The sequence below is a fragment of the Carassius auratus genome, chromosome 9 (assembly GCF_003368295.1).
Source record: "Carassius auratus strain Wakin chromosome 9, ASM336829v1, whole genome shotgun sequence".
Classification (NCBI taxonomy): Eukaryota; Metazoa; Chordata; class Actinopteri; order Cypriniformes; family Cyprinidae; genus Carassius; species Carassius auratus.
Genome location: NC_039251.1, coordinates 23,496,048 through 23,519,963, shown reverse-complemented (window position 1 = coordinate 23,519,963; position 23,916 = coordinate 23,496,048). Strand labels below are relative to the sequence as shown.

Sequence of the window (23,916 nt, the reverse complement as noted above, 5' to 3'; positions counted from 1 at the left end):
TTGGTTCACTGGTTTTTATTTAGATAAAGTACTAACTGTGCTGTCAAGTTAGAAATGTTTAAACTGTGCGTTGTGTTTGTGTGTGTGTGTGTGTGTGGCTGTGCGCATTAGCGCGATCATGTCAACTGTTTTCTTATACCAGCAGAATCAATTTTAACCACTTATTGTCTTATTAATAATGCATTACTGTATAAAGGTCTGCTTTTATTTGCGTACACTCACGATGAAAACAAAACATTGTGCTTTTGTAAAATAAAGAAAACAAATAGGATGTCACTTTCTGCCACTTGAATTTCCTTTCTGTGAACAAATTTAGCATGTTACAAAAATAAACTGAAACTCAACATATATGGCTACGTTATTTGTCGCACTGTTTTTTCCCCCAAATATATTTCAAGAATTTATTCCTTTTATATATATATGTACTGCAGATTATATATATTTAACAATGTAATAATATTTAATATTTTAGGTGGAATGTTTTTATTTTATTTGTACTACTGTCTGTTCAAAATAAATGAAAAGAAACCGAGCATAGCATAGCAGATCCCTGTTCTACCGAAATTGTATCGAACTGCGACCCCCGAACCAAGGTACGTACAGAACCATGACATCTGTGTACCATTCCACCCCTACTAAACAGACATTGCATTGACATTGCAACGTGACTCGATATCACACCTCCAAAGCAGTCTCCATCACACATTTCCCTCTGGAAAAACTCATTCTCCTCAAGGACCTGCCCGTGCTCGATGAAGAACATGCGGTCACCAGGAATGTTCTGGCGGATGATGATGTCACCCTCCTGGTAGACCTCATACTGCAGCTCCAGAAGAATGGCATTGATGAAGTTTATATCACAGTTCTGGAAAAAGGGGACTTTTCTCACATGGGCTGAGCACATGGACATCAGAATTTCCTAACAAAACCATACAAACAATCAATAAACTACAAAAATACTGTATTACCGTTAAAAACAAGAGCCAAACATCTTTTAAACAATAATTTCTGTGACTATCTATTCCAACACTGAGCAGTACCTCTCTGAGAGATGAAGACACCCACTTCAGGACATCCTTCTCATCATACCATTTTCCTGCGTAACGAGCCTGAAAGAAGTTGTTGATGCGCATACGAAGGGCTTTGGGAAGCTTCATGAAAGTCATATAATCTTCCATATGATTCATCTATGTAAAAACAAACACACAAGGGAACAGAAAAGAGAAAATGTGAATGACACCCTCAATCAAAATCTAATATGCTGTTTTAGTAATATATTTGTTTCCCTTGCACCTTGTTTTTGTATGCTCTTGCTGTTATGTCCACATCAGTCATCATTGCAGCAGTGTTGGCGACCATCACCGTGTACATGATGGCTCCAGACACAATGCTAGTCATGACAATCCAAAGCTCAACCTCATCTAAAAAAACAAAACAATAATCAGGTATTAAAAGAAGTATCAGTTGTGCATTGTGATTGTTGGAGTATAAAATGAACATTTAACTAAATCAGCTGATCAAAAGTATACTCCTTGCTTGTGGGTGTTTCAGAGGAACCATATGATATTGCAGTCATATGAGAGAGGGCCCGAAAGACTCCAAAAGAGTACTTCTCTCCCACTGTGGCATTCTGACAAATTACATAAGACAAAGCATTGACATTAATACAATATTTTATACATTAACACCATAAAACAACAAATATTACACTTTCTGTAATAAAAACTTTAAAAAAAGGTACACTTTGTATTTGATTTACCAATAAAGGATTCATATTGGTAACTTAAAGGTACATATTAGACCATATATGGTACATATTAGTACATTTTGGAACTTTTTTCTAAAAGTGAAATTAACAATAATAGGTTAAACGTAGTATCACAGAGAAGAGTCACACAAATATTAATAGGAGTAAAAATGACCTAAGAGGGTTTCAGTATTATTATTGCTGTAATATTGTTACAGTGCTCAGCTTCAGAATAATATATAAGTAAGCTGTCATACTCATATCTATATATACTATTAAAGTTTTCATGACTGTATAAAATATTATTAATTTCCATTACATTTCCAGGCTTTGCAAATACAGTTTTCAAATGTGATGATATTTCCATAAATGTAGGAATACAGTTTATGTGAATATGCTGCTCATACACTTACCATTAGATTCTCTCTTCTAACCCAGCAGTCTGAGGGAAACTCCTCAAGCATAGGCACAAAATACTGAATACAGCCGTTCCAGTGGCACAGCAGGAAAATCATCATAAATAAAGACAAGATTTTTAGGAAAACCCTCACCACCTCCAAGTTGGCATTTGAAACCTATATGGGCAGAGATTCAATATAAAAATCAAAAGCATCATCCAAATAATTTTTCTGAATGATAACAAAACTGATATTTAGTGTGCTGTTTCATTAATATAAGAACAGTTTCATATTCAAGCAGTTCATTACTTACTCTCTCCACCTCATTGAAAAACCTAACAAGCCTTGACACACGCAACAGGCGAACAAGACTGAGGATTCTCACAAACATCAAGATGCGCATCATTTTGCTGGCTCTGGATGAGGGAGAGTCACTGTGGTATTGTAGGTCCTGTCATGACAATGGCACAAAACATTTTTTTCCATTTGGAGCTTTGTAATTTCAATACAGCCAAAAGATTCAGCAGAAAAGGGCACATTACCGCAATAAGTAGTATGTAACCAACTGGGAATGCTGCCACCACATCAGGTATAAACCAGCTTTTTAAATACTGTTGTCGAATGCTTTTCAAATCCAGAATGGCTCCCTGTGTAATATACAGATACATTAATTGGACAAGTTTAAGCAATATGATATTTGTGTTGTCTAGAACTAATCCTTACCTCACTGTTGTCAGTAATGATCCCCATTCGAAAGTTAAGCCCCACGTCAATCAGGAACAGAGTGTCCGAGAACACATTAAAACCCTCCCAACCTACTCCACTGTTGCCATCCAGAAAGGCAATCTCCATTGGAATGCCAATTAGATTAAGAAATGTTATGGCCACCATACACATGATGTAATAACTCCTGCATAAATAAGGACACAAGTTAGACATATTTTAAAAGATGGTATTTTTGCATGACAGTCCCTTTCAAAATGCATTAGTATTTTTCTATTTTATTTTATAACATATTTTATTTTAATTAATTATTGTATTACCTTTTGTATTACTATTGTAGAATTTTATTTATTAAAGGTATGAAATAAGGTAAAATTTATTTGTCAAAAATACTAAATAAAAACACCAAGATAGATTACAGTACCTTAAACGACTGAAGGGATGGATGACCAACACACCTCCCTCTTTCTGTCTAAAGCACTCCTTCTCCACAGCCATCTCACTGCCGTAGACATGCAGCGAGCGTCTGTTCAACTGCGGCAGCAGTAGGTTTTTCCACCCTCTCCAGCTGAAGCGGCTGTGATTCTCAGGTGTGAGACGCTGCATTTCCAGGCCCTGACTAAGCACTGTGATCACCGAAGCACCTCTTACATCTCTCACCATGCCTCTCTGACAACTTTATTTCTGGACTTTCTTTTATGCTGACTATTTCATCCACTTTTCTTCATCGTCTTCATGCTCGCTCTCTTGCTTCCTCTCTCTCACGTGTGCACATGCACAGCCGCAGAGTAATTTTTCATCACAGTCCTTTGGCTCGGTCCAGAAATGAGAAGGAGATAAGTTCCAGACTTTCCATTCTTCCCCCTCTGTCAAACTAACTATTGTCTCATCAACTATTCAGTATCTCTGCCTCGTGCTCACATCAGCTCAGCTCATCTGGATTGCAGGGCAGTTCTTTGACACAAGGTGGTTTTGAATATCACAACCATTGTCATCTGAACTAGAGAGATGGTTCTGATAGAACCGGACCCTAGGCTGACAATGGTAGGTGATTGAATTACTTACGCTCTTATTGTGCGTAAATGACTGTACTGATATTACAAAGTGATTTTTTCTAATGAACACGCAAGAGTGCTCAGATAATTTTGCTATTTCAGAAAGAGACAGAATACAGGAATCTATTTTTTGCAGGCATAGCCGATTTTGGAGTTTAACCTATGTTTCTTAGGTGCAGCTGGTGAAACTGTTCTGTGTTTTCAATGTGGATGTGTTTACATCAAAAACAGACAACTGCAGCTTACCACAACACAATTTCTGAGCTCACTAGATCTCCAGTAAAGTGAAAACAGTGTTTGTTGCATTGGCAGACTATGTTTATGAGAGTCACAACAGAGTGTTGAAATTCAAAGTGGTATTCAAGTAATGTAACATGTAACTGATCTTATGTTCTCAGAAGGCAACAATCACCTAAACTGCACTCATTCATTGTAATATCCATGTCACATTGCATTCAGTTATCAAGTGGGTAACATGACTAGTCACTGGTTTTATTAACATACTTATCTGTGCTTATGTCTAAATACTGAAATGATGCTTCCATGCAACTATTTAATCTGTGAAACTTTAAAATAAAAAACAAGAACATTATATTCATTATAAAAGGTATACTTAATCATTATTATATTAATAGCCTAACTATTTACCAATATAATGTGTGTGTGTGTGTGTGTATGTGTGAGTGCACCTAACACATGACATATAAATTCTGAAATTATTGTGTTTAAAACTGTAAAGCACAGCCATGGTTTTCTGTTTACATTCTTGACAAATTATGTGAAATTAAACGGACACAGCACTTTCTGAATTAATGTGTAAGTATGGGTGTTTAATTTATGTTGTAGAAAATTAACAAAGATATAGTAAAAACTCAGTAGAAATGCCTGAGGGAGTCCATGCTGAGTTGGCATTCTGTGTTGGCCCACAAATTGACATCATGACTGAAATGTTCTATTTTTGCCGCTCATAGCATGCTGAACGTAGCAGAAAATGCAGGGAAAATGCAATATAAACATTTATCAACACAATATTTTGCTATATTAGCTGTTGATCAGTGTTTTGAAAAAGAATGTGTCAGACATGATGCAAAAAAAAAAGAAAAAAAGAAAAAAAAAAAGTTGCACACAGTGACAGGCACACGAGACAGCACTATTTTAGCATCTTTGGGGTTTGGTTTCTGTTTCAGGTAGACTGATTATAAATTATATCTAACTATTATTCCCCTCCTTGTTTTAAGTCTGTCAACAAGTCTGTCCTCAAAAGCTTTACATTTTTAAATAAGAAAAAAAAAAATTATGGTGATGATCATAGGAAATAATTAATGTAGCAACTCTGAAAGCACTTTATTTTCTATACAGAGATGTAAATCTGTTTCACATCAGAAGCAAGGTCAGCATGAAAGCTATATGTGCCCTTTTTGCATTTGTTTTAGAGATCCACTTAGCCTATGTGCTGAATATGTGTAGAATATGGGGTCTGGTATATTTTAAGCAGTTCTTGTAAAAAAAAAGCATAGATAGTACAGTTATGCTGAATAAACACACAGTGGATGGATCACACACAAAAATCTCACTTCTCAAAAAAGAAAAAAAAGAAGCCTATTATCATCAATATCAGAAGTCATCTGTGAAGTAAGTATAGTTCTATAGTTATGTGAATCTGCCTGCAAATATCTACTCAGAAAGAAAAAAATGTTCATAATACTCATCTGGCATAAATTGAAAACACATTTTTATGTTTGACAATATGATGTTATGAGACAATATAACCATTAAATGTGTAATTACAATTCTATTAAAATATGTATTAAAAATAATACACTGAAATGCTAGCTAATGATTAAGAAATATTATTATAATATACATAATATTAATAACCTAAACTTTTAAATGACTTTTATTCTGTATAAGACTTGTATTTTGTTTTATTGTTCGGCATTTTGTTATGACCTGATTTTACACTGAGTCGCGTTTCGTTAACCTTTAGCCATTGCACATGTGAATGTAAATCATATTTGTAATAAATAGCTGTAGATTGCTGATTTTGTTGTTTTTGTTGTAAGACATTGACCCGGAAGCTACGCGACACTCACTTCCGCCGGCTGGTTCTGTTATTTGACCGCTGCAGCTTCCAGGTTGTGTAGAAGTACGCACGTCAGTGAGCACATCAGTCTCTGCATCATAAAGAGTGAGTAAAAGTTTGTCAGAGACAGTTTAATTATTTGATATTACTCAATTCAATTCAATTCAAGTTTATTTGTATAGCGCTTTTTACAATACAAATCGTTACAAAGCAACTTTACAGAAAATTATGTTTCTACAATATTTAGTAGTAGCTAGTAGTTTGTGCACATTTGACAGGATTTAAAAAAATAAAAATAAAAATAATAATAATAATAATAATAATACAAGACGTAGTCAGCTAGACGATGAACTATCAATATTATTAATTAAGTTATTATATGATGCAGTCACACATGTAACAATAATTGTTAGTTCTGTTTGTTAATTCAGGGTTAGCATCATCTGGGGTCCTCTGAGGGTCAGCATCGTCTCTTCTCAGGTGTTCTGGATCCAGACTGGAGCTTGTGTAAATCCTAGTTACCACGGTGGCAAAAAATAGAAACAAAATAGAGACATCATTAGCATAGCTGCTGATCCAACAAAGTAAAATGAGTTTAACCCAAGCTAATGAATAAAAATGCACCTTTGATCAGATGCAACTACACTCACAATTTAAAAGATACATTATTCATATGCTTGGCGAAAGAGATGTGTTTTTAATCTAGATTTAAACAGAGAGAGTGTGTCTGAACCCCGAACATTATCAGGAAGGCCATTCCAGAGTTTGGGAGCCAAATGTGAGAAAGCTCTACCTCCTTTAGTGGACTTTGCTATCCTAGGAACTACCAAAAGTCCAGCGTATTGTGACCTTAGGGAGGGTGATGGATTGTATCGTGGTAGAAGGCTAGTTAGGTACGCAGGAGCTAAACCATTTAGGGCCTTATAGGTAAGTAATGATAATTTGTAACTGATACGGAACTTAATAGGTAGCCAGTGCAGAGACTGTAAAATTGGGGTAATATGATCATATTACCTGACACCACTATCTGAATATCTTTTACAAACGATAAGATACAGCGAGGGATGGGCGGCTGGACATTAATCGATGAACAGAGGACATGATGTAACTAGTGACATGGTGGTTAGATTGCTGCACTCTGCTGGATGTGCATAATCTAAAGTTTAAACGGAAGTATAAACCTGAAAAATGTCTCATGCTCTTTTGTTTTGTCAGGCAGCGTTTGTAAGTGGAAATGTCAAGCCTGTCAGCAGCCAGTGTGGAGGCTTCACCAGCAATAGAGGAAGCAGTGCAGAAGAAACCTCTCAAACCATGCTGTGCGTGTCCTGACACCAAAAAAGCACGAGATGCATGGTGAGGAGACTTTTAGCTATTAGTTAGCTTCTGCTTTAAAGAGACATTTTATTGCACATTAAAAAAAAATCACATTTAAATTAAATTCTGTGCTTTATGTTATTCTTTCTCATGTTTACCCAAACTTGCATGACTTACATTCTTCTGTGAAGGACAAAATAATTTTTAAAGGACTGAAAGGCTCAATTAGGATCCAAATCCCCATAAAAATTGTCAGTATTACTTGTAAAACTAATCCGATTACTGTTGAACTACTATTGGAGAGTATTGATGTGGCATGAGCAGTTCTTCAAATTTCTCTTTGTATGTTCGATCAAGCTGGTTTGGAGCAACATGAGGGTTCGTAAATAATAGTAATGTCAAATGATTAATCGCATCCAAAATAAAATATTTTGTTTGCATAATATGTGTGTGTTCTGTGTATTATAATACACTGTGTATTATACATTCTGAAATATATACATGCATGTGTGTGTATTGTATATACATAATAAATATACACAGCACACATACATATTATATAAACAAAAACTTTTATTTTGGATGCGATTAATCACAATTAATCATTTGACAGCACTAGTAAATAATGACACAATTTACCATGACACAGTACTGTCTTCATTGCAGCATAATTGAAAAGGGAGAAGAAAGCTGCACAGGCCTCATCGAAGCGCACAAGGAGTGCATGAGGGCACTTGGTTTTAAGATATAATACTACCATCATCATCATCAGATTGAGTGAATGGTAAGTGTCACAAAAATGACTACCGGTAATCGCTTACAAAGAATATCCTTAGTGATATTTCTCACATTTTTTCCACACCTTGGGTGCCCCAAACTCAAATTTTATGACAGAGATCTCCTTGCACTATAGATTTAACTCAAAGAAATAGTTCTCCTCAGATTTGTCATTTTTGCTTCCACATGTTGTCTGCATGACTGACTGACATCTGTGGAGTTATTTATAGCACATAGCCAAGCTGTTCTCTCCCTTACATAAAATGGTGTCCACAGCTGCCAGTTAGGTCTGTTCCTTACAAAAGCTATTATATAGCTTCAGAAGACTGTGAATATAGTGCACAAGTCAAAGGACTACTTTTTTGTATGGTTATGAATTATTTTTTTCTCTCTCTTCTATAAGCTTGTCAGGCCCTGATCCTCATGTTGTTGTATGAAACAGAGCAGCTCAGATATTCTGCTAAAACTCTGCATTGGTAAATAATGCTTAAACTTCCATATTTGAACTCCCTTTATATATGTCTTTAAAAAAATGTATTCCTCTAAATAAAAATTTGTCTTTTCTTTCTTTTGTAGCGAATGACAACCTGTGTGAAATGGGACCCGGTGTGATCATTTATTTATATTTCTACACTGCAGAGAAGATTATGCAGGACTGCATTTATTCCTCTAAGGGAAATGTCTGTCTTTTCTGTCTCTTTCTTTCATATACGATTTGTGTACATTTATGGTCAATAAAGATCCTATGCAAGACGTTAATCCATTCTCTTTTCTTGTGTCTTCACCTCTTATTTGTATGCAATGCGCAGAGATTCTTATAACAAGGCTGGCTTTCTCTTTTTACAGCCTATTTTAAATTATTCAGTCTAATCAACATGTATCACATGCTAGATTTACTTATTTTATCACATTAAATTATTTATGAAGTAGTGTCTGTTGACACACTGCAGGCCAAGCAGTTTTACGCAAACAGACTGTTCCTTCAAGCTTCCTACTCGCTTGGCTTTTGAGTTCCCTGGACCAGCGTTGGGCTGGTGACAGCTGCACTTAACTATGCATGCAGGCCTAAAATAGAGCTGCTGCTCCCAGCACACTCTAATCTGAGGTCTACCCGCAGAAGCGCTTTTATTCAGTATCTACACCTGGTGTGAGCCCAGCAAAAGCAATTCATAATTTTCTCCTAAAGATTTCACAAGTGTAATTTGTCCCTGATGCAAACACAAGAACAGACTGCTTATTTAGCTTATTTCAATATTCCTGCTTCTAATTACCTTATACATTTTGATGTTCAATTCATTAAATCCCAGCATAAGCACAACAAAATGCATAATTGATATTTTTCATATATTAAATGTCAAATAGTTTTTTGCTAGTTTATTTCTGTCATTTGATGGTGCTTTACTTCAATGAGAATGTGCATACAGTACATGAGTGAGAACATTTTTTATCAGCATGCCTCTCTTGCAGGGTACATGTCAAACTGACTGCTCTGAATAGTAACTTTAACACTCTCTTATCATCTATAACAGTTAAGCTGCACAAGATATCCAATGTATATTGACATTGTGCATTTCAGTTGTTTCCATTTATATAAGCTTTCATGAGGTAAAACAAATGGATCTGCGATTCGTCATTGCACTGTATAGAGCATTCCATCTGTGCTAAAACATCACATATCACTGTGCAGCTCTCAAAGTGGATTGTTGTTTTTCTTGTATAATTCACACACTATATAACTCAGATGTCTTATATCAAAATAATGCAGTTCCTCATCTACCCTAGCTTTGGTGAATGAATAGACCAACTCTCACTAACCTTAAATGATCCAAACTGAACAATATGGAAAGCCTCCTTAAATTACATCAATATTCCTCAAATGAAGACTTTTTCCAGTGATGAAGATAAGAAATTAAGAACAAAATATTTAACATTTCTAACCCCCCCAAAGCGAAGGAAGTTCATTTTCAAATTCTTAATCGAGTATATAACCCTCTGTATAATTTGTAGGACTTTAATTTGGTTTCGATCATAACAACTGGCGAATTTATGATTTACATATTGAAAAATTTAACGTTTATTTATTTAATTGATATATATAAAAAAGTGCATTTGCTGGTGCCCCATTTCCCAATTTTACGGTTTCTCTAAATTAATACAAGTAATCTTTGTTCTTTTGTATATTTATAATAATAATGCAACTTAGCAATTACTATAATTATTATTCTTGGAAATGTCTTTTTACATAAGAATAGATTCCTGAAACAAATAAAATATATGTATTCTTGTAAGTATGGCAATTAATGAATTAACGTTATAAAATAAGGGTTAATTACAATTTGTCCTCAGTATTTTGATATTTATGGAGTAACTAAGCAATGGCCACTGAAGAACATGCTGTATTGTGAATATAGCAAACAATGCCATATGGCATTTTACACAACAATGCAACAATATTCTCATAACTTATGCTTAAATAATACAAGAAACAGAATCCACTCACTCTTGCACTCCACTGCTAATCAGCAGCATATTAACTACCAACAACTGCTGGACCAAGTTATGTGAAACTACAAAAAGGAATGGCCAGGGAGGGAAGGTAAACAGTGTTACATGACCTCCCCTGTTATTTGATCTGTCTCAGATTGTCTAAATATACCTAGTATCCTCCTCCCCTCAAACACCATTAGAGGAGCTGGAACACAAATTGTCTATTTGATTGTGAGAAAACGAGTGTTGGTGACATCTGGCAGAGCTTTCAAAGATCTTCCCAGACGTCAGTGCATGTCACCTGTTATCGTAATCACTCTGGCCGGCCATCATTGTGTTATGTTAAGTAGCGAGTCTGCTTTCTGTCTGTGGCTCTTTCCTCCATGGGTTTCAATTCCAAACATGGTTATCCTTCTCAGGGTCTCTATCCCCGCCTCTCCCGCTCCATGTTTCCAACAGTCCAGTGCAGGACAGGGAACAGAAGCAGAGACGCTATAGGGCTGATATTGTCAAATTCAAAAGGAAAAGTGGGTGTCAAGGGATCGGAATTATGAAGCTTCTTTCATTCCAACTATTTTTGGCAGTAAGATGTGGATTGGCTGTTAGAGGCTGAATGAAACAACCTTTTTTTTAAATATACATCTGACATTAGTTTTTCATTTTTAAGGCTCTTTTTTTATGTATTTAGTTTCCATTGAATTGAAGACCACATAGCCATAAACATGAATAGTGGTGACTCTATCTTGATTGACTCTATAATTTTCAATCATACACTCTGTGATGGATGGACCAACAGCACCGAAGGTGCCATCTACCAACTGGGTAACACCATTCTTTTTTTGGGCTATATGGGTGGTAGTGGAGCATATGGAGCCCTGTACATCTTCAGCTTTTGGGCTCCCGCTTTCCTCTGTCTGGCTCTGTGGGGCTGGTTGACAGTGTGTGGCCTTGATGTTTTCCTCTGGAACCTGCTGCTGATGCTGCAGTGTTTGGCCCAGGTGTGTCATCAGATTTTTCGGCTGATGCAGGACGGTTTAACTAATGAGGAGCTTTCTGCGCTTTACACAGCAGTCTACCTGCCTCTGGATGTACCTGTGCAGGTGTTTAAAGAGATTATGGCTGCCAGCGAGAACAAAGTGCTGTCTCTAGCAGCTGAGGAGACGTATGCTGTCGAGGGGAAGACACCCATTGATCAGCTGTCTTTTCTTCTTTCTGGAAGGTGAGAAACAGAATGTTTGGCAGAGTTGTAAACTCATACAGTTCTCCGGATTAGTGATTGATCTTGAACTAGTTTTAAAACTATTACTACTGTAAAAACTTGCACTAAATATTTACTTATTTTCCTGAAGGTGTACTTAATATTTGAAGTATAGCTCGCAATACTAATGCAACATTCTCAGTTGTGTAGTATAATAATTAACATGAAAAAAAATATTTTGTGGGTCAATAATGTTTTTTTGACATATCTATTGATTAATAATAATAATAATAATAAAATGTGATGAATACATACAGTCCATTAAAATTACATTGATAGTAGTAGTTGTAGGGCATAATAAATAAGGCATTTTATTTATATTTAAATGAAATGGACACCTGCAGACATCATGACTGTGTCAAGGTCAAGATTCTGAAATGTCATGTGGTGAAACTATATTTTTGAATGATTAATTTTGGGTTTTTGTGATATTTACCTTTTTAAAAAAATATATTTTTTCTTTTTTTTTTTAAGATATGTACACATATGTATTTAATGTTAAAATAAAGTTTTTACTTCCTTTTTACTTGATGGTTACACCTTATTAGGTTTACATTTAAAGTTGCGATAAAACGGAAGAAGCGACTGATCTTTTTATCTGTATTGTAATACTGTGCATTTAGACTGAATTTTTATTCCATGCTTCTTGAAAATGTTACAAATGTTTTTCAAATCCATATTAAATGAACATGAATACAAAAGGTACATTTCTAAGGACATAGTATTTGTGTTTAAAACCAGATCTTTTGTTTTTACAGGATTAGAGTGTCCTTAGAAGGACAGTTTCTCCATTATATCTTCCCTCATCAGTTTCTTGATTCTCCAGAATGGGAGTCTCTAAGACCTACAGAAGAGGGCAACTTCCAGGTATGATAACATACTGTTTGATCAGGTGATCAGGTACATCTTGGTAACTTCTTTTAGCCTGCGCCATCAAGCAAAATTATTCAATGTTCATACAATCATGAAATACTGCATGCCCTTAAACATCCCGTGACCCTTTTGCCCTCAGGTGACACTGACTGCAGAGACGGACTGCCGTTACATCTCTTGGCGCAGACGTCGGCTTTACCTTCTGCTGTCTAAGGATTGTTACATTGCCCGACTTTTCTCAGTCATGCTTGGGAGTGACATTGCTGACAAACTGTACTCGCTCAATGACAAGCTGTTTGCCAAGAGTGGTGTGCGCCTTGATATCCGTCTGCCCAGTCTCTACCACGTCCTCGCCCCCTCGCCACAGGGCAGTGAGGGTGGCAGTGCTAGTTCACCACCCAGGGGGAGCCAAGGAGATGCTACAGCCATACCGATTGATCCAGCCCCGTCTAACCAGGGCTTAGAAGCAAGAAATGTGCATCCGGACCAGGGAAAGAGCCCTGTGCCTAAACCTCCAAACCGGCTCTGGCCCTCAGACACAGAGATGCCCTCTGGTGAGGATTCAACCAGCTTGGTTCTGGAGGACTTTGCTGATATGACAGGCTCTCTAATGGACTATGGGAGTGAGAGAGATTATTTGAAGTAAAGGTTGGGGTGTTGACGCTAACACACTGGGACACTTCTTAAATCACAATGTAAGTACATAAGGAAGGATTGATGGGTGGGTCAATAAAGATGGGGCTGGTTTGCATGAAGAGGCACAACTGCACTAACTGGACACTGAACTGCACAAACAATGACTGATTAAGAGAATGCAGAGTGATAAATATGCATGATGAATTATAGTGTATACTTCTTTTTGACCTGAATTATATTTATGACTTTACTGCCATTTGATAAATGTGAAGAAGGGATCTCAGTTAATATATTAATACTGAATATATATCATAATTAATATGCTATAAGAATATTTATTATCTATAAGAATTTATTAATTTAAGTATATTGATAATACTGTTCTTACATAATTTAATTTTAGGCTTGTAATAATAATAATAATAATAATAATAATAATAATAATAATAATAATAATAATAATAATAATAATAATTTGTTATTTTATTAAATTCATTATGATTATATTTATGATATACTTATATATTTGTAAGAATATTATGATCCATATAATTTAATTGATATATTTAATTTTAGGCTTGTAATAATAATAATAATATAACATTAGTAATACCATTTTAATTTATATTAAATTTTTACGTTATGTTTTTTTAATGTAGACTTATAGTAATAATAATAATAATTATTATTATTATAATTATATTGATTATTCTATTAATTTAAAATCTAATTAAAATTTGATTTCAAATAATTAAACAATAATAAATATCTTTCCTTAATAATATTTTTTTTATCTTTAGGCCTGTTATTATTATTATTATTATTATTATTATTATTATTATTATTAATTGGCTATATACTGATACTATCCATTCATGATTTAATGCAATTAATATTCATTATTTCTACATTAATTTGTGTAGGGGGTTCTGTAATAATTACAGTATCTTCAACTTAAATGGTTTTAACACAAACAAACACAACACAAAGTATGTCCTCATTTAACACACGTGCATTCTGGCGAGAGGAAAAGGCTTCCTTGGGTGAGAGATAGCTTTTAAGTTTTATTTAGTACATGGTAGTGGAGTTATATTCAGTGTTTCCTCCTAGGATATTTTTTGATAGGTGTTTCTATGCTTAGGAGAAGCCTGGTTTTATTTTAGCACAAGGCTGGGTGAAAGACTGGAAGGGGTGTGGGATATCCAGGGATCCAAACATACCAAGTCTGTTTATCCAGCACTCCTCCCTCTTGAAATACTTGGCTTTGCCAACAAGAGCCACATTGCACTTTGCAGGGTACAGGATAGTGGGACAGCTGTGGGAGGAGGAGGGTTCTGCTGTCATTTGAGACATGACCTTCACACGCTAGTTTCCAAAGGAATGAGATATATGGATCATGTCCAGGAATACAACCTAGACTACAGAAACCAATATGTGAACTACACTGATGGATACAAACATGCTGAATTGAGTTATGGGATTTATTGCGGAGTTCTCAATGACATTTTAATGTGTCACCTTTTTCCATAAATCTAACAGAGGATGATAATCCAGGAAGACTTCGATTCCAAAGAGGAGGTGCCCCACTGGCCCCTACTGACACCCCAAAGCTGTAGGAATGGTTTCAGCAGTGTAAAGACCATAACATCTGAAGGATTCCTCCACCAAAATAACCATCGAATCAGTTTCCCCTCATACAAATGAAGACAACATTAACATCGAACAGTAAAAAGAATCTTTAAATGCTTTTTTTTTTTTTTTTTTGGACGTTGATAGGACAAAAGATCAAACCTCCCAAAACAGATACTGTTATATATATATGATTCCACATTGCACATAAAATTACTGTTTTATTTTTATTTGTACTGGCATGTACATTGTACTTAAATCTGTTTGGAATACATGAGACAGGCAACCAATTAGATTTTCAAACACAAATGAATTTCAACAGTACTTCAGAGTTATATTAGATAGATAATGAGATTTATTACAAAAGTGTGTGCTTTATCATAATAGGACGTTAGTAAATGCTTCAGCATCATCTTCTGAGACATTACAATGACCATTTGATGAAAACAATATTTCATGGGGCCAATTGTTAAGTGATGGGTTCAAAATGTGACTTATCACTAATGGTTAATGAACAGAGTTGAGTTTTAACATAAAGAATGCAGTATGCAGTTAGAGACACTAATCAAAGTGGCAAAATAATGAAATGTACATTGAGTGTTGCACCACTCCAAACATTTTAATCATTTGAAGTGAACCAGCACTTTCAACACACATATTAACACATAAAAGAACTACTGAGTGTTGAATGACTGACTTGATTCCTCTTGTCTGATATTTCACTAACACTCTCTGCAACAGAGCACAAAAATCATATTGTACATTATATAAGGCCTAAAGCATAATAAATATATCTAACAGAGTTTAAGCATTTCACTCCCCTTGTATCCTATTTATGTCTTTGTCGCCAAGGTTTATTTGCCTCCCGACCCAAGTTTTAGTGTGTGACCTTTGCTTGAGTCTCACTAATTAAAGACTTATGTATAAGCTCTCTTAAGTAGATTTTGTGTTCTTTTAATTTAGCACAACTGTACAAAGTCGTGTGACCATGGCACTCCCCGTCCAATATTAATGTTCTTCACACATAAAGGAACCAGCCCTCTGCAAAATAAACAGAAATACAGTATTTTTAAATGTGGTGTTACATGGGACATATTGTGTAATGAGTACTCAGAAAGAGACAAGGAGTTTAAAGGCGAACATTGACCTGGTTTGAGGGATTTCGGAGATGCAGATATACTCAAAATGAATATCTCCTTGTCTGTAGAATCGTCCTCCTGTGTTTTTCAGCTGCACTGAGTCAATTTTACACAGTTGCTCTGGGTGTGCAGCCACCTTTTTTTGCAGCATTTCATCTGTATGTCTGAAATACATATGTACAAAGATATTCACACGTCTGATTTAAACAGTTGAAGGAGTAAACATGCAATAAAAAAAGGAAAAAAGGAAAGGCTATTGCTTGTTGGAAATATAATATGTACATTTTGAGTTTCAGCTCTGTCTCAGGGTGTCCCACAGAAATCAGGGTCAGCTGAAATTCAGCAGTCTTGTCTAAAGGGGAAACCTTCAATTCCACTAGGATGTGATGCGCTGAAAAAGAAGGGCATGAGTGGAATTATTTGGCTGTATTTTTCATTAACATAACACATTCATAAACTCTTAAATAAACTAATACTCAGACATCAGGGGGTGACTGAGTGTTGGGTCAGTAAGATTTTTTAAAGATGTCTCTGATGCTAACCTGTATTATTATTTTACCATATATAAAGAAACATTTCGAAATATTATTACAATCTTAAATAACCGTTTTCAGCAGCCGTTACTCCAGACATCAGTGTCACAGCATTCTTCAGAATTCATTCTAATATCTTGAATTGTTGCTCAAGAAACATTTCTTATTATTATCAAGATTTAAAAAGAGTTCAGAGCTGCTTATAATTCACCCAAAAATGAATATTCTGTCATTAATTACTTATCCTTGTGTCGTTCCAAACCTTTGTTCATCTTTGGATCACAAATTAAAATATTTTTTATTAAATTCGAGTACTTTCTGGCCCTTCATAGACAGCAACGTAACTACTACGTTCAAGGCCCAGAAATGTAGTATGGACATCATTAATATAGTCCAGGTTTGGAACGACATGAGCGTGGGTAATGAATGACAGACTTTTCATTTTAAGATGAACTATCCCTTTAATATATATATTTATATTTTATTATCATTATTATTATTATTATTATTTTGTCGAAACCTGTTATACTTTCTTTAGGATTATTTAATCCATAAAATGTTCAGAAAAACAGCATTTATTTGAAATTGAATATTTGTAATGTAAAAGTATTTACTGTCACTTTTGATCACTCTGATGCATCCTTACTAAAATGCTGTTAATACCAAGATGTTAATACCAGCATTGGGGAAAGTTACTTTTAAAAGTAATGCATCACAATATTGTGTTCCTCCTTAAACAAGTAATTACGTTAGTTTATTTTTATGGAATGCATTTTGTTACTTTTGAATTACTTTTTAAATCTGCGCAGGGCTTGCTTGTTTTTGTTTATTTTTTAATTTTTTTTATATGAAAGCATTTTTTCTTTTACAAATGTAAAAGCCCTTTCACACCAGAAGGGAAGGAAATGTAAACATCACATCTGTACAGCAGTGGACTCGGGTTAAACAAACTGCATGAAGAATATGAGCAGGAGATAAAAGTTCACACTATTTAGCAGCAATAACAAAAAAGAATCACAAATGTGTAATTTTTGCTTAGTTTGGCTAAACTGGATCATTGAAGATCAGTAGCAAAGACATTGGTTTATAAAACCTGATTAAATACATAAATGGTTTTTGTCTATATTTAACATATATATTTTTTGCGGGTTTAATATTCTGAGTTTAACTAAAAAGTAGGGCATTACTTTACTAGTTACTTCAAAAAATAAGTCAGATTACATAACTCGCATGAGTTATAATGCATTACACCCAGTACTAGTTAATACCTACATTATCTGTGAGAGTGGATAAATGACAATATGCACAAACTCATACACACCACAATAAGGAGCGGTAGCAGTGGTCAGAAGATAGACCTTCTCTTGAGTTGGCAGGGGATTCGCTGTTATCCCACTGTTCTTTAACAAACCTGAAATACATACACAGATAAAAACAGACAGTGAAGGAGCACAACTGGGCAAGGTTTGCATCATACATTACATGAAACAACTTTATCCTGTTGTTACATAATCAGCCTCAAGTGATACATTGGCCAGTTGGAGTAAGACATTTATGTATACAAAAGAAATGACTGATTGAGCACCTAAATGAACTAGAACATCAAGGTCATTACCATCCAAGATTAGATCAGCATGCAAAAACCCCTCCGAATTATTATTAAATCCTTGAGAAGGAGGATATGTGTTAACAGTATCCATCCTCCTTATGAAAGACATCTAATCAGACACTGAGGAGTCAATTAAAAATGTGAGGCTTTTTTTTTTTACATTATTTGTGTTCATAAATAGACAAAGATGTTTCTTTAAACACTTTACAGAAAGATGTTCCTTTAAAACATTCTGCTTACTCATCATTACCTATTTGCGGGCATGTGCCCTTGAAGGACCCCTCACAGGTGATGCATTTTCCTGCCAGGAATTCCTCATAATTGGAGCAGGGGAAACCAATAAGGGAACAGGAGCTATTCAGGGCGCTCATGTAGACGTGCAGTGCCCTCATGTGGTCACAAATGACATAACCATACACTGGAAAGTAGATAAAAACTGACAAGATTCTCATCATCAAGTTATGGTACATTTATTTAGTTTATTTGTCTCAGCTTTTGTTGTCCACTTACTTGATGCAAACTTTGAGCGTGCACAACCGGCTTGGTCCATTCCGCCATTTAAGAAGAAGTCCACATGCCCAACAGGAATAGATATACCAAAGTCTGGCAAATGCATAGAAATTCAGTTCAGTTGTGCACAAATAATCTGTACTTCTGTATTGACAATAGCACCAGTGGTATACTTATACAGACTCTTGCGGTTAGATAGTGAATCAAGATAATAAAGCTGCCAAAAAACATTCCCAGTTAAATATTGGAAAAATAAAAAATCAGTTTATGTTATTTCAGCCAAAGGACTGATTCACTCTTACAGTCAGAGTCAGTGTGAATGGCCTCGACAAACAAAGCATCAGATGAATCCAGACGGTCAAATGGATCAGCGCTCTTGAACATCGGGCCTGCTGGGTCCAGACCTGAGGGCATACAACTCAGATATATGTTCTGCTTTATACTAAACGATTCACAGTTAGCCACTTTTAGGGTTCCACATAAATTTTAAACACTTTAAATGGTCAAACAAGGTCTTGTTTTCTTGCCAAGGCTGTGTGGCATAACAGTTTCTCATTGTTTGTTTGAAGCGCTCTTGCAGCCTCTGCTCTTGTCAGAAAGCCTCATTCAGTGTGGTGCAGTGTTGGTGTTTGTTCCAATCTTCAAAGGTCTCATTGGGACATAATTGAATTATATATTAATTTATTTTTATTGTTTACTGATAATTTTAGTATCATTTTAATTATTTTATTATATTTGCTCAGCTGTATATATATTTTAAATTTAATTTTTTTATTTTAATTTAATATTTGCTCAGTTTTATATTGTATGTCTGCTTTTGCTTCAATAACAGCTTTTGAAGGTTTTCAAACCAATATTTTCAATATGGTCATTTACTTTTGGATCCCACTGTACAGTGTATATTAATATAATTGAGCAATTTTATTAAAATATTACCTGTAATTCGACCCAGCTTGCCTTCAAAAATGGTCCCTACAAATCCACACACGTGTGCTCCAAGACTCACACCAATGAAATGAAAAGACTCCAGCGTGCTTCCATACTTCTACAATGGACACAAAAACAACAGCAACAAAAATGTACTACGTTATTCTTCACCATGTGCTTCCTATGCATTTACTGTGATCTTCTGTGTACTGATACATTTTATGATGTTTATTACAAAATTCACACTGCTCAAAGTATTTATCCTTTAGTATTTAGTCGTCACATGGTCTGTTACGACAATGTTTTCTATGCTACTTGGACATGACCAAAACACTGTGACTTTTACCGTAAGCTGATTGATAAGCACTGATATCTGCACCGCCACCTCCTTGTAGTTATCTACCACCAGGTTATAAGCAAAGGAGGCTCCATAGACCCAGTCCACCACCAGAACATTCACGTCCTCTTCCCGCAGAAGAGCCTGGGATAAGCCACTCACCCAGGAAGGCTTACTGCCCAGAGCCCTGAAACACAGTATATCAAACAGTCATCTGTGTAAAAGGTCATCCACATGCTTTCCTATTATGAAATGCTGCTAATTAAATGCTTCACCTGTATCCGTGAACAATGACTTTAGTGGGGAGGGATGAGTTGAAGTAAGCCGTGTGTTTCTGGGTATGGTTGAGGCAGTCCTGTGTGAAGAGGCTGGCACAGTCTGCATTCTTTCGTGTAAGAAGAAGGTACTGTACCTGGAGCTTGGTGCCCTGTGTGTATCCCAGCAAAGTGGTGTTGTTGAAGTCAGCACACTTTCGGGATGCTTCCTCATTACCTGTAAATTCGAATGCATGGAATTCATACCATCAGTACAAGGCCAAATATTATGGATTTTAACCTGTTATTGGTGGCTTTCACCAGATTCTCCAGACACTGCCGTCTCTGCTGTCCCCAGATGTGTAAGTTTGACTTTGTCAAATTGAATTTGTAAAAGTAAAATATTACATATTAAATAATAAATATGGTCAAAAGCTGCATATTTTGGAAATGAACTTTGGAAGGTGAATACATTTAAAAACATGTTAAATCACAGCCGTCAAAAATACAAGTATTAAAGTATTGCATTTTTTATTTTGATCCAAGCAATTCAACATGCTTTTTTAATATGGTTTTGATTTTGTACCTCCATTTTGTAATTCTCTGCATGCTTCTGTGTATATTTTAAAAAGGTCAAATGCTCTCTGGTTTAGTTTAGTTTAATTTAATTTATTAGACTTTCAATGAATCAGTGGATTTGTAAACATTAAAATGACTACAATCAAATTCTGTACATACTTATATTAATAAATGTTAGCTTAAGGTTTCAGTGTTTCTCTTTCTCCAGATAAACATCTGCACTACTAACTAAAACTGCAGATCATTTAAATTCAGGTGTGGTGTATTTACCCAATATGACTGGAACAATTAAAGATTTATTCTATTTGATATTGAACTAAACTGAACTTACCCACAGCAGAGGTAATGCACATTGACAAATAAACAAAAGTCTTGATCCATTTCCAAGATATGGCTTCACTGATCAACATGATGAAATCAGCTGATTGAGATGTTTCTGCTGGTTTGTTTTTTCACTGGGTGCAAATTCACTCTTTCTCTCTCTGCGTCCTTTCAATGCATTTGTTCCTGTTCTTCAGTTAGTTGTCATAAGAAGCCTGGAATCCACTTAATATCCAGCCTCAATCTGTTACACAATGCTTGTTTATGAGAAAAATGCTTCAATATCCGATTAAGCGAGATGAATGTTTTTTCCTTCCATTCCTGGTGTGCTGTAATAAACCATGTCAGCATGAGAGGCATTAATTCCCAGCGTCCATCATGTGATAACTTGTGTAGCTAGTGGAGAATCTTTCTGGGCTTTGACTACAACAAAGAAAAACAAACGATCTGTTCACTGGTCTGCAGCTGGTTGTGAACCTATGACCACACAGATGAAATGTTTGATTGTTTGTCCAGAGGCGCTGGACTCTGGCCTCTTTGGCACAGTGTTGAGCCAAAACTCTCAGAAGAGTTTTAGTTGGATTGAAGTGAAATTAACACAATCAACTGGCCCCACTTGAAAGACATTATCATCAACTGTTTGTTTGTTCAGGTTCAGACTCCCCCGTAGGACTATCTTCTGCAAAAGTGCTGTTGTTTTACTTTGTAAATTGTACCATAAAAAACTGAGCATCATACAATGATATTGATGTGTTTATGTGAATAGATGTATGTGCCAGGACAGAAAAGATGGCTGCTCTTTCAGCGGTTTATTAAGCTTAACTCATTTTTAATATCAAGCCGTTTCACACTCTTTTTCTGATTCTCAAGTTCTTTGTCATTTTAACTTGCCCAAATAGAATATAAATATTCCAAGAATGATAACTGTGACGATTAGTGTCCACACCAGTGAATGAGCGCATGCTCGTCTGTCGCTTTAAATTCTCAGGCTTGATTGATTGATTCTGATTAGGTGTCAAGGTTATTCTTTTTTTCTTTTTTTTCTCTCTCAAGTTTAGGAGTTTTCTAATAGCTTCTATAAGTGAGTGAAGGTCTTAACATAGGACAGCTTACGACCAAACAAGCCACTGATATGGAGTGTGTAGTTAGTTCTAGTGATAGGCAAATGAAGCCTTGTGAAGCACTATTTTGGTAAAAGATTAAAAGCAACAAGAGTGTCAAAAACAGCTTCATCTGGTGGTTAGTAAAAATAAAGCAGCCAAAAGCCTGTGAAAGACGCTCTGTAGGATTAAAGGGATAATTCACCCCAAAATGAAAATTCTATCATAAATTACTCACCCTCAAGTCGTTCCAAAGCCATAAAACCTTTGTTCATCTTCAGAACACAAATTATTATATTTTTGATGCATTCTGAGAGCTCTTTGACCCTCCCATACAGCAAGGGTACTACCACGATCAAGGTCCAGAAACATAGTAAGGAAATCATTAAATAGTCCATGTAACATCAGTAGCTCAACCATAATTTTACAAAGCTACAAAAATACTTTTTTTGTGCGCAAAACAAAACAAAAATAACAACTTTGTTCAACAATTCTTCTCCTCCTCACCCAGTCTGCTGTGACTTGCCTCCATTTTAGGGAGTATCACGACACACACACTTCCGCTTCGACTGGATGAGGAGGAGAAGAATTGTTGAACAAAGTTGTTATTTTTGTTTTCTTCACACGGTTAAACCACTGATGGCAGATGGACTATTCTGATGATGTCTTTCATACTTTTCTGGACCTTGACAGTGTAATTTACTTGGCAGTCAATGGGACAGTCACAATCCCCCCAGTTTTCATCCAAAATATCTTAAATTTTGATCTGAAGACGAACAAAGCTTTTACAGGTTTGGAACGACATTGGGTAAGTGATTAATGACAAAAAATATATATTTTGGGGTGGAGTAGCCCTTTAAGCTTCCACCACACGTTCCATAGATCGATTCAAGTTATATGCACAGATAAAAGCCCAACAGTGTGTGTGTTTGTTTTTGTTGAATTTCTGTCGTTGATAAATTAATTTACCCATTAAACTGTGCAATTAATACCAGTACGAATATCAATATAATGTAATAGAAGAATAATTACATTTTACTAAAATAATTTGTATTCTTCATATTACTTTTCTCAGTGGGTATCTAAAATGTAAATGAATAAGTCAGAATAAAACTTATTCTTAAAGTAGCTAAGATCAGTGGAATCGAACATTTTGACACGCATAGTGAATCACGCACGTGACTGAACAGAAAGTGAAGCTTCGTTTAACATTGGTCACGTGATTTCTAGGCAGCAGCTACTCAAGCTTTGAATCGAGGCTTCATCTGGCACGCCCATTTATTCTCGACACAAGCTCCGATGCCTCGGTTCAAGTCGTGTCACATGACTCACATCACTATGTAGGCTAGTACACGATCCACGGACACTGTGTACTAACAAAGACGATAGAATACATTAAAAGGACTTTGGTAGCCTACTACTCAAATACACCTCTTCGTCTTTATGAGACGCCTGTTGAGGATGGGTGGAGAAAGGAGGCAAGGAGAGAGGAGAAAAAGAGGAAGAGCTTGGAGGTTGCCCACTCTGTACTTTTCTTCACTTTAAAAAATACGAGCTGAATCAGGATGAGGAGGAGGGACATAGCCTATTTCCGATGGTACAATCACAACAGTATGTCATGATGATG

At 35.6% G+C, this 23,916-nt stretch overlaps 3 protein-coding genes across 6 annotated transcripts; 2 read left to right on the top strand and 1 right to left on the bottom strand.

Annotated features, from left to right (window-relative positions):
- The first annotated feature begins 6,066 nt into the window (after nucleotides 1-6,066).
- Nucleotides 6,067-8,856, top strand: LOC113108815 (cytochrome c oxidase copper chaperone-like). Of its 3 annotated transcripts, XR_003292811.1 has the most exons (5): nucleotides 6,067-6,111; nucleotides 7,222-7,359; nucleotides 7,987-8,104; nucleotides 8,501-8,573; nucleotides 8,674-8,856. XR_003292811.1 is itself a non-coding variant. In XM_026272146.1 (4 exons), exons 2-3 carry the CDS (start codon nucleotides 7,241-7,243, stop codon nucleotides 8,069-8,071), a joined length of 204 nt encoding a protein of 67 aa, XP_026127931.1. In that variant the 5' UTR covers nucleotides 6,067-6,111; nucleotides 7,222-7,240; the 3' UTR covers nucleotides 8,072-8,104; nucleotides 8,674-8,856. The 3 variants fall into 3 exon arrangements, 1 of the variants encoding a protein (XP_026127931.1); XM_026272146.1 differs by lacking the exon at nucleotides 8,501-8,573; XR_003292812.1 differs by lacking the exon at nucleotides 6,067-6,111 and having other exon boundaries at nucleotides 7,158-7,359.
- A 2,426-nt stretch (nucleotides 8,857-11,282) lies between these two features.
- popdc2 (popeye domain cAMP effector 2) lies at nucleotides 11,283-13,555 on the top strand. The gene is made up of 3 exons (XM_026272130.1): nucleotides 11,283-11,803; nucleotides 12,601-12,709; nucleotides 12,855-13,555. Exons 1-3 carry the CDS (start codon nucleotides 11,307-11,309, stop codon nucleotides 13,359-13,361), a joined length of 1,113 nt encoding a protein of 370 aa, XP_026127915.1. The 5' UTR covers nucleotides 11,283-11,306; the 3' UTR covers nucleotides 13,362-13,555.
- A 1,966-nt stretch (nucleotides 13,556-15,521) lies between these two features.
- On the bottom strand, nucleotides 15,522-21,704 carry LOC113108797 (phospholipase A1 member A-like). Of its 2 annotated transcripts, none has more exons than XM_026272121.1 (11): nucleotides 21,200-21,704; nucleotides 20,311-20,527; nucleotides 20,045-20,222; nucleotides 19,708-19,816; nucleotides 19,074-19,175; nucleotides 18,772-18,864; nucleotides 18,512-18,697; nucleotides 17,974-18,063; nucleotides 16,402-16,510; nucleotides 16,128-16,283; nucleotides 15,522-16,021 (listed from the first exon to the last, which is right to left on the bottom strand). In XM_026272121.1, the coding sequence occupies exons 1-11, from the start codon at nucleotides 21,276-21,278 to the stop codon at nucleotides 15,940-15,942; spliced, it is 1,401 nt and encodes a 466-aa protein (XP_026127906.1). In that variant the 5' UTR covers nucleotides 21,279-21,704; the 3' UTR covers nucleotides 15,522-15,939. The 2 variants fall into 2 exon arrangements, with proteins under 2 accessions (XP_026127906.1, XP_026127907.1); XM_026272122.1 differs by having other exon boundaries at nucleotides 18,512-18,679.
- Nucleotides 21,705-23,916: the final 2,212 nt, after the last annotated feature.